General features: G+C 43.2%; 1 protein-coding gene across 1 annotated transcript in view; it reads left to right on the top strand.

Annotated features, from left to right (window-relative positions):
* The window catches only part of asic1a (acid-sensing (proton-gated) ion channel 1a), a 36117-nt gene that overhangs the window by 14712 nt on the left and 10136 nt on the right, over positions 1-11269 (top strand). The window contains exons 4-7 of the mRNA XM_072681314.1: positions 5771-5918; positions 6626-6753; positions 7850-8000; positions 8693-8749. Coding sequence (XP_072537415.1) covers positions 5771-5918; positions 6626-6753; positions 7850-8000; positions 8693-8749 — 484 coding nt within the window. The remainder of the gene's footprint in view (positions 1-5770; positions 5919-6625; positions 6754-7849; positions 8001-8692; positions 8750-11269) is intronic.

Below are 11269 nucleotides of genomic sequence, written 5' to 3'. Positions count from 1 at the left end.
TTTCTCAGAGCATCCCGTTCTATTGGTCAGTGCTTGTATATCGGGATGATGTAAGCGGTGTGTGCATTTGAACGACTGCGTCTCAATCTTTCTCTTCTCTCGCTCTCTCAATCTTTCTCTTCACTCTCACTCTCAATCTTTCTCTTCTCTCGCTCTCTCAATCTTTCTCTTATCTTTCACTCTCTCAATCTTTCTCTTCTCTCGCTCTCTCAATCTTTCTCTTCTCTCGCTCTCTCAATCTTTCTCTTATCTTTCACTCTCTCAATCTTTCTCTTCTCTCGCTCTCTCAATCTTTCTCTTCACTCTCACTCTCAATCTTTCTCTTCTCTCACTCTCTCAATCTTTCTCTTCACTCTCACTCTCAATCTTTCTCTTCTCTCGCTCTCTCAATCTTTCTCTTATCTTTCACTCTCTCAATCTTTCTCTTCTCTCGCTCTCTCAATCTTTCTCTTCTCTCGCTCTCTCAATCTTTCTCTTATCTTTCACTCTCTCAATCTTTCTCTTCTCTCGCTCTCTCAATCTTTCTCTTCTCTCGCTCTCTCAATCTTTCTCTTATCTTTCACTCTCTCAATCTTTCTCTTCTCTCGCTCTCTCAATCTTTCTCTTCTCTCGCTCTCTCAATCTTTCTCTTATCTTTCACTCTCTCAATCTTTCTCTTCTCTCGCTCTCTCAATCTTTCTCTTCTCTCGTTCTCTCAATCTTTCTCTTGCTTTCTCAATCTTTCTCTTCTCTCTCGCTCTCTCAATCTTTCTCTTCTCTCTCACTCTCAATCTTTCTCTTCTCTCACTCTCTCAATCTTTCTCTTCTCTCTCACTCTCTCAATCTTTCTCTTCTCTCTCACTCTCTCAATCTTTCTCTCGCTCTCTCAATCTTTCTCTTGCTCTCTCAATCTTTCTCTCGCTCTCTCAATCTTTCTCTTTTCTCTCACTCTCTCAATCATTCTCTCGCTCTCTCAATCATTCTCTCGCTCTCTTAATCTTACTATTCTCTCACTCTCTCAATCATTCTCTTCTCTTGCTTTCTCAATCTTTCTCTCGCTCTCTCGATCATTCTCTTCTCTCTCACTCTCTCAATCTTTCTCTAGCTCTCTCAATCATTCTCTCGCTCTCTCGATCTTTCTCTTCTCTCGCTCTCTCAATCTTTCTCTTTTCTCTCACTCAATCTTTCTCTTTTCTCTCACTCAATCTTTCTCTTTTCTCTCACTCAATCTTTCTCTTTTCTCTCACTCAGTCTTTCTCAATCGCTCTCTCAATCTTTCTCTCGCTCTCTCAATCTTTCTCTCACTCTCTCAATCTTTCTCTTATCTCTCAATCTTTCTCTTCTCTCACTCTCTCAATCTTTCTCTCGCTCTCTCAATCATTCTCTCGCTCTCTAATCTTACTATTCTCTCACTCTCTCAATCATTCTCTTCTCTCTCACTCTCTCAATCTTTCTTCTCGCTCTCTCAATCATTCTCTCGCTCTCTCAATCTTTCTCTTTTCTCTCACTCTCTCAATCATTCTCTCGCTCTCTCAATCATTCTCTCGCTCTCTCAATCATTCTCTCGCTCTCTTTAATCTTACTATTCTCTCACTCTCTCAATCATTCTCTTCTCTCTCACTCTCTCAATCTTTCTCTAGCTCTCTCAATCATTCTCTCGCTCTCTCAATCATTCTCTCGCTCTCTCGATCATTCTCTTCTCTCACTCTCTCAATCTTTCACTTCTCTCGCTTTCTCAATCTTTCTCTTTTCTCTCACTCAGTCTTTCTCTCACTCTCTCAATCTTTCTCTTCTCTCAGAATCTTTCTCTTCTCTCTCGCTCTCTCAATCTTTCTCGTCGCTCTCTCAATCTTTCTCTTGCATTCTCAATCTTCTCTTCTCTCTCGCTCTCTCAATCTTTCTCTCGCTCTCTCAATCTTTCTCTTCTCTCGCTCTCTCAATCTTTCTCTACTCTCTCTCAATCTTTCTCTACTCTCTCTCAATCTTTCTCTTCTCTCGCTCTCTCAATCTTTCTCTCGCTTTCTAATCTTTCTCTTCTCTCGCTCTCTCAATCTTTCTCTCGCTTTCTAAATCTTTCTCTTCTCTCACTCTCTCAATCTTTCTCTTATCTCTCAATCTTTCTCTTCTCTCACTCTCTCAATCTTTCTCTCGCTCTCTCAATCTTTCTCTCGCTCTCTCAATCTTTCTCTTTTCTCTCACTCTCTCAATCATTCTCTCGCTCTCAATCATTCTCTCGCTCTCTCAATCATTCTCTCGCTCTCTTAATCTTACTATTCTCTCACTCTCTCAATCATTCTCTCTCTCTCACTCTCTCAATCTTTCTCTAGCTCTCTCAATCATTCTCTCGCTCTCTCAATCATTCTCTCGCTCTCTCGATCATTCTCTTCTCTCACTCTCTCAATCTTTCACTTCTCTCGCTTTCTCAATCTTTCTCTCGCTCTCTCAATCTTTCTCTCGCTCTCTCAATCTTTCTCTCGCTCTCTCAATCTTTCTCTTCTCTCGCTCTCTCAATCTTTCTCTTTTCTCTCACTCAGTCTTTCTCTCACTCTCTCAATCTTTCTCTTCTCTCTGAATCTTTCTCTTCTCTCTGAATCTTTCTCTTCTCTCTCGCTCTCTCAATCTTTCTCTCGCTCTCTCAATCTTTCTCTTGCATTCTCAATCTTTCTCTTCTCTCTCGCTCTCTCAATCTTTCTCTTGCTCTCTCAATCTTTCTCTTCTCTCACTCTCTCAATCTTTCTCTCGCTCTCTCAATCTTTCTCTCGCTCTCTCAATCTTTCTCTTTTCTCTCACTCTCTCAATCATTCTCTCGCTCTCTCAATCATTCTCTCGCTCTCTCAATCATTCTCTCGCTCTCTTAATCTTACTATTCTCTCACTCTCTCAATCATTCTCTTCTCTCTCACTCTCTCAATCTTTCTCTAGCTCTCTCAATCATTCTCTCGCTCTCTCAATCATTCTCTCGCTCTCTCGATCATTCTCTTCTCTCACTCTCTCAGTCTTTCACTTCTCTCGCTTTCTCAATCTTTCTCTCGCTCTCTCAATCTTTCTCTCGCTCTCTCAATCTTTCTCTTCTCTCGCTCTCTCAATCTTTCTCTTTTCTCTCACTCAGTCTTTCTCTCACTCTCTCAATCTTTCTCTTCTCTCTGAATCTTTCTCTTCTCTCTCGCTCTCTCAATCTTTCTCTCGCTCTCTCAATCTTTCTCTTGCATTCTCAATCTTTCTCTTCTCTCTCGCTCTCTCAATCTTTCTCTCGCTCTCTCAATCTTTCTCTTCTCTCGCTCTCTCAATCTTTCTCTACTCTCTCTCAATCTTTCTCTACTCTCTCTCAATCTTTCTCTTCTCTCGCTCTCTCAATCTTTCTCTCGCTTTCTAAATCTTTCTCTTCTCTCGCTCTCTCAATCTTTCTCTCGCTTTCTAAATCTTTCTCTTCTCTCACTCTCTCAATCTTTCTCTTATCTCTCAATCTTTCTCTTCTCTCACTCTCTCAATCTTTCTCTCGCTCTCTCAATCTTTCTCTCGCTCTCTCAATCTTTCTCTTTTCTCTCACTCTCTCAATCATTCTCTCGCTCTCTCAATCATTCTCTCGCTCTCTCAATCATTCTCTCGCTCTCTTAATCTTACTATTCTCTCACTCTCTCAATCATTCTCTTCTCTCTCACTCTCTCAATCTTTCTCTAGCTCTCTCAATCATTCTCTCGCTCTCGCTCTCGCTCTCTCAATCATTCTCTCGCTCTCTCGATCATTCTCTTCTCTCACTCTCTCAATCTTTCACTTCTCTCGCTTTCTGAATCTTTCTCTCGCTCTCTCAATCTTTCTCTCGCTCTCTCAATCTTTCTCTCGCTCTCTCAATCTTTCTCTTCTCTCGCTCTCTCAATCTTTCTCTTTTCTCTCACTCAGTCTTTCTCTCACTCTCTCAATCTTTCTCTTCTCTCTGAATCTTTCTCTTCTCTCTCGCTCTCTCAATCTTTCTCTCGCTCTCTCAATCTTTCTCTTGCATTCTCAATCTTTCTCTTCTCTCTCGCTCTCTCAATCTTTCTCTCGCTCTCTCAATCTTTCTCTTCTCTCGCTCTCTCAATCTTTCTCTACTCTCTCAATCTTTCTCTACTCTCTCTCAATCTTTCTCTTCTCTCGCTCTCTCAATCTTTCTCTCGCTTTCTAAATCTTTCTCTTCTCTCACTCTCTCAATCTTTCTCTCGCTTTCTAAATCTTTCTCTTCTCTCACTCTCTCAATCTTTCTCTTATCTCTCAATCTTTCTCTTCTCTCACTCTCTCAATCTTTCTCTCGCTCTCTCAATCTTTCTCTTTTCTCTCACTCTCTCAATCATTCTCTCGCTCTCTCAATCATTCTCTCGCTCTCTCAATCATTCTCTCGCTCTCTTAATCTTACTATTCTCTCACTCTCTCAATCATTCTCTTCTCTCTCACTCTCTCAATCTTTCTCTAGCTCTCTCAATCATTCTCTCGCTCTCTCAATCATTCTCTCGCTCTCTCGATCATTCTCTTCTCTCACTCTCTCAATCTTTCACTTCTCTCGCTTTCTCAATCTTTCTCTCGCTCTCTCAATCTTTCTCTCGCTCTCTCAATCTTTCTCTCGCTCTCTCAATCTTTCTCTTCTCTCGCTCTCTCAATCTTTCTCTTTTCTCTCACTCAGTCTTTCTCTCACTCTCTCAATCTTTCTCTTCTCTCTGAATCTTTCTCTTCTCTCTCGCTCTCTCAATCTTTCTCTCGCTCTCTCAATCTTTCTCTTGCATTCTCAATCTTTCTCTTCTCTCTCGCTCTCTCAATCTTTCTCTCGCTCTCTCAATCTTTCTCTTCTCTCGCTCTCTCAATCTTTCTCTACTCTCTCTCAATCTTTCTCTACACTCTCTCAATCTTTCTCTTCTCTCGCTCTCTCAATCTTTCTCTCGCTTTCTAAATCTTTCTCTTCTCTCGCTCTCTCAATCTTTCTCTCGCTTTCTAAATCTTTCTCTTCTCTCACTCTCTCAATCTTTCTCTTATCTCTCAATCTTTCTCTTGCTCTCTCAATCTTTCTCTACTCTCTCTCAATCTTTCTCTACACTCTCTCAATCTTTCTCTTCTCTCGCTCTCTCAATCTTTCTCTCGCTTTCTAAATCTTTCTCTTCTCTCGCTCTCTCAATCTTTCTCTCACTCTCTCAATCTTTCTCTTATCTCTCAATCTTTCTCTTCTCTCACTCTCTTAATCTTTCTCTCGCTCTCTCAATCATTCTCTCGCTCTCTCAATCTTTCTATTCTCTCACTCTCTCAATCTTTCTCTCTCTCTCTCAATCTTTCTCTTCTCTCGCTTTCTCTAACCCTCTGTTGGCTTTTACAGATCAGTTATTACCTGTAAGTCATTTTGGCAGGTTCTAAAAAAGTTCTACTGGAGAGGTCATAGTGTGGGACACCTGCTTGCTCTTCTTCTAAAATCAAGGGTTTTAAAAAGAGTTACTCCTGCTTTTGTTGGAGTTAATGTCTCTACTGTCCAGGGAGGAAGACTTTCTAGATTGTGGAGGAGCATTGCTGTGAGGAATTTGATTGCATTCAGCAGCAAGAGCTTGTTATTGAGACCAGGATGTTTGTAAGGATCACTACCCCACCTTATCATCCCCAACTCCCCAACTTATCCCATCCAAAGTAGTGGATGGCGCACCACCATCAGTCCTGAGCTGGGTGATGTTTCTGCTGTATCTGCAGTGTGTAATAATCCTCCACCATCTGCCCAGAGCTCAACACTGTTTTGTGTTCTTCAATATAAATGTGTGTGTGTGTGTGTGTGTGTGTGTGTGTCTCAGGTGTTTACTCGCTATGGGAAATGCTACACGTTTAACTCTGGTGAGACTGGGCCACTGCTGGTCAGCATGAAGGGGGGGATGGGGAGTGGACTGGAGATCATGCTGGACATCCAGCAGGACGAGTATCTGCCTGTGTGGGGAGAAACAGGTGAGAAAACCCCTGAAAACCCCGGCTGTGCTGCAGCCCTGGACCTGGAGCAGATCTGGCCAGGTGCACAGAGTCAGTCAATCAGTCAATAAACAAACAAACAAACAAACAAACAAAAAACAATAAGTAAATAAAAAGTGTTATTAAAATGTTATTATTATTTTATTATTATTATTATTGTTATTATGATTAATGCTATTACTTGTCTACAAGATAATGAATCTCTCCCCTGACTCTCTCTCTATCTCTATCTCTCTCATTCTCTCTCTCTCTCTCTCTCTCTCTCTCTCTCTCTCTCATTCTCTCTATCTCTATCTCTATCTCTCTCATTCTCTCTCTCTCTCTCTCTCTCTCTCTCTCTCTCTCTTTCTCTCTATCTCTATCTCTCTCTCTCTCATTCTCTCTCTATATATCTCTCTCTCTTAAACACACACACTCTCTTTCTCTATATCTCTATCCTTCTCTCTCTCTCTCTCTTACACACTCTCTATATCTTTATCCTCTCTCTCACGCACTCTCTCTCTCACACTCTCTCTCTCTTACACACTCTCTTTCTCTCTCTCTCTCTCTCTCTCTCTCTCTCTCTTACACTCTCTCTCTCTCTCTCTCTCTCTCTCTCTCTCTCTCTCTCTCTCTCTCTCTCTCTCTCTCTCTTTCTCTGTGTCTCTCTCTCTCCCCCTCTCTCCCCCCCTCTCTCTCTCTCTCAGACGAGACGTCTTTTGAGGCGGGGATTAAAGTTCAGGTACACAGTCAGGACGAGCCGCCGTTCATCGATCAGCTGGGGTTTGGAGTGGCTCCGGGGTTTCAGACCTTCGTCTCCTGTCAAGAGCAGCGGGTACGCTGTGTGTGTGTCTGTGTGTGTGTGTGTGTGTATATATGTGTGTGTGTGTGTGTGTGTGTGTGTGTGTGTGTGTGTATGTGTGTATGTGTGTGTGTGTATGTGTGTGTGTGTGTGTGTGAAAACTGTCTTTCTTCCATTCTTATATGGATTTACTCGTGTCTGAGTGTGAAAGCTTCTGTAATTCCTTCCAGATTGTACATAAATTTTGCCAGTGATCTGTGTGTGTGTGTGTGTGTGTGTGTGTGTGTGTGTGCACTGAATATGAATTAGAGTCTTACTGAACATTCTGCGACTGATACTTTTTTGGTTTTGTTCAGATTTTAAGGAGCTAAAAAAGGACCATTTTGACCAGTATGAATAATAATAGCGTCTTCTGTGGAAACCACAGTCTGTGATCAGAACTGGGTATCTGTGTGCAGCCTATCATTAAAAGGAGGCGGAGAGGGGGTGGGGCTTATGCTATTGGACTATAGGTAACGGGGCTTTAACAGATCTGTCATCACCTGTAAGGCTTGTTGTTTTGGCAGATGCTGAATAAGTTCTATTAGAGACGTTATACTATTTGGACAAAAGTATTGGGACACCTACTTGTTTATTGCTTCTTCTGAAATCAAGGGTATTAAAAAGAGCTGATTCAGCCTTTGTTGGAGTAACTGTCTCTACTGTCCAGGGAGGAAGGCTTTCTGCTAGATTTTGGAGGAGAAATGCTGTGAGGATTTGATTGCATTCAGCGACAAGAGCGTTAGGTCATGAGGTCATGATGTTTATGATGATCACCACCCTACCTCATCATCTCCAACTCCCCAACTCCAATCCAAACTACTGGATGGAGCTCCATCACCATCATCATTCCAGAGAACACAGTTCTTCCACTGCTCCACAGCTCCACATGCTGGGGGCTTTATACCCCTCTTAGGACCCTCAGAGGGTCCTCATTCATTCTCTACAGGGTCTAGACAAGCTGTGTGTATGTGTGCATTTGCACATCTGTGTCAGCAATGGGTCTAACTTAAAATAACTGAATGCATTCATTAGAAGGGGTGTCCGTAAACTTTTGAACATCTGAGTCTGATGGATGTCTGCTGTGCAGCTGGTGTATCTGCCCCCTCCCTGGGGGAACTGCAAGGTGGGCCCGCTGGACTCCGACTTCTTCACTGCCTACAGCATCAGTGCGTGCCGCATCGACTGTGAGACGCGATACCTTGTCGAGAACTGCAACTGCCGCATGGTGCATATGCCTGGTAGGACCACAGCCAGATACAGAGCCTCCCACATACACACACACACACACTCTCTCTCGCACACACACACATCCTTTTGTGATTACAAAGCCAAGTAAACAAGACACCAGTTTAATCTTCTGCCAATGAAACTCGGCTCTTGGCCTGTGGGTTGTGGCGGCTCAGCGGTTAGAGCACTGGGCTAATGCTAACAGGGTTGTGGGTTCGATATCCGGGCTTGGCAAGCTTGGGCCCTTGTCCACTGTGTGTGTTTGCACACTAGTGTGTAGGTGTGGGTTAAAGGCGGAGGCCCAATTCTGTCTAATGAATGATGGTGGATATGGGTGCCTTTGCTGTCAATCAAAAACGTCTCCGAAATTGCAACAGGAAGCCAATTAAGAGATATTCAGAAAGTTATAAAAAGTCAGCTATGAGATAGTAAGTCAATTATGAGATAATAAGATAGTATAAGACGCTTGTATTCACATTATTTATAGTTCTATATCATTTAACATTCATGAATGGTTCCTAAGGCACCAAATCATCAGTCATCCTTCTTCAGACCACGGCACTTTACTGGAAACTTCTTCAGGGATGCTGCAACAGCTCAGAAATAGCAGACATATTTGCTCTGGAGCAGATAAAAATAAAGCTTCTGTAATTTCTGTATATTATGATGAAATGACCCAAGTCTCATTTTACTGCCCCTTCAGGTGATGCGCCGTACTGCACCCCTGAGCTGTATAAGGAGTGTGCAGATCCAGCACTCGGTGAGACACAGCATTATCAATGTGCAACACTGTGTAGCTTATAGCAAGATCTGCATGTGAACCGCGGTGTTACAGTAGTGTGTGTGTGTGTGTGTGTGTGTGTGTCATTGGATTTTTGGGGTTTTACTGAATTTGGTGGATGTACCCAAGTTTAGCTGCAGATCCTAATCTTCTCAGTTGTCATGTTGGAGTGCGGCCTAGCACCTAAATAAATCACTTGAGTGGGGCAGTGGTGGCTCAGTGGTTAGAGCGCCGGGATATCGATAACAGGGTTGTGGGTTCGATTCCCGGGCTCGGCAAGCTGCCACTGTTGGGCCCTTGAGCAAGGCCCTGCTCCATGGGCGCTGGAGTTGGCTGCCCACCGCTCTGGGTGTGTGTGTGTGTGTGTGTGTGTGTGTGTGTGTGTGTGTGTGTGTGTGTGTGTGTGTGTTGACTACCAGATGGGTTAAATGCGGAGGACACATTTCGCTGTACAGTGACAAATACGTGCACCTTTACCTTCACCAACTAATCACCAACCGTTAGAGATGGACGATATGACCTCAAATCAATATTATGATTAATTAAACACACACATTGGGGAAAGTACTAACAGAATAAAACTATGATATGGACAAGATTACGTTAATTTTTCAGCCCCACCAACAGTGCACTTTTCTAAAACAGCTGTCCCCAAATGAAGGATAATCTCAACCAATAATCACGTTCTTTGTGTATAAACGATTTCATTGGACAAAAAGGAGCGTTTTAAACTTCATTAGAAATGCTGACCAATGTATGTGGGCATGGCTTAGGGCACTAGAGACATCTCCCCACCTCAGCTCGCCCCAGAACAGTTCAGAAAAGTGTCAAAGCTAAGTTTGCAGGTCTACCAGTGGCCCGAAGGCCATTCTGGTCTACCAGTGGCCCTGATCTTTTAGTGGGCACTTTGGGGGTGTTTATTTAAGGGTATATGAGATTCTGCAGGTCCCCTTAGCCTAGTTGTGTTCAGGGTAGGGTTAAGCCTACCACACAGGGTGGAGGCACTATGGGTGCTCACTGATTGTTGATGTCACGCTCTAAAAAAACAGGTGGAGGAAAAAACAAGTCCACCATAGTTACGAGATAGTTACGTTTAGAGAACAAGTAAATCTAGGTGAGCCAGTCTACTAAATGAGCCTGAAAACAGTGGAAAACCCTCCTAACTCCATTCCCCGACTCTCAGATATGAGGCTTTATCCTCTAAACAGGTGGATTTGAGCCTCAGTTAGCTGGAACACGGCCTGTGCTGTGGTGTTTAGCCTGCTAGCTAACATATCTAGGCCTAGATATCCGGTGTCGTGACATATCCTAGCCCCCCGGACATATCCTATCCCCTCTGACATCGGTCATCTTACAGAAGAACCATTTAGAACCCAATACGTTAGCCAGCCGTTTTAGCTAACATGCTACTAGCTGATCCCCCTTCGACTGTATTCGCCTGTCAAGCTGATCCCCCTTGGATTGTATTAGCTAGCATGCTACTGTTTAGTGTGTTTTATCTAGTGGTAGTACTTTTTTATTGCTTTATTATTTAAATCGGATCCCAATTATCTGCTGATCTGGCACAAGGTTAGTTTAATAGCAAATAGCGAGTGCCTGATAGCTAGCTTTACCTGTTGGTATCAGCTTTATATGCTAGCATAGCAACGACAGTATTATACCGTTGAACTTATAATAATAATAAATTAATAAATAAAGTTAAAAAGTGACGCTTTATCCAGATAAAACTTCTCCGTAATGCTCAGTAAATTTCTAATCTGGAATATAAGTATGAAGATGGGCAATTAATCACGTGCCCGATTTTAACCAATGGAACAGTCAAGGGGATAGGATCTGTCACGACACCGGCGACGAGTCCAAACCCAGCAGAACCGGCCTCTCAGTCCTCCTTTCTGTTCCTCCCAACAGTGGTCACTCCACTTCGCTCTCAGACTCAGTGTTTATGGTCAGCGCTGGTGTCAGAGGTCAGCAGTCAGTCAGCAGCAGCTGCTCTGGGCCGTCTGACACTGGGTGGAGCTGTAGCTGAGCTAGCTGAGTGAAGGCTAGCTTAGCGAGTGGCTACAGATCCAAAACCACGAGGAGAAAAGTTTAATTTCAGCTTCTGTTCTTTTACCAGCAGCTCGATCATCAGTCACCGGTCGCTCGAGTCGTTCTCGTCTAGACGACCAGACGTTTATAAGTGGGGTTTCAGTCAGACAGGCCTGAGTTTGTTCTGTGGAGAGCAGACTGTTATCCTGCTAACTGAGCTAATGCTAAGCAGCTTCTCTCATGTTTGTAATGGTCAGGTTGACTGTTTAACATTTATTAAATGACTGATTTAAAAGTGTGGGTGGTGTTTACTTAGTTCGTCACCCCGTGAGCAAACTGTAAAATAACGCTAAATTAACGTAAACATAGAACCATCTGCGCCTACCCTCGGTAATGCCGTAAACCACGGTAATATTTGGAGACGGTGTGAAAATAGTGAATAGCACCCAACCCTTATTAGCACACCACTGT

Source organism: Salminus brasiliensis, chromosome 6 (genome assembly GCF_030463535.1).
Source record: "Salminus brasiliensis chromosome 6, fSalBra1.hap2, whole genome shotgun sequence".
Taxonomy (NCBI): domain Eukaryota; kingdom Metazoa; phylum Chordata; class Actinopteri; order Characiformes; family Bryconidae; genus Salminus; species Salminus brasiliensis.
This window is presented reverse-complemented; position numbering and strand designations above follow the sequence as displayed.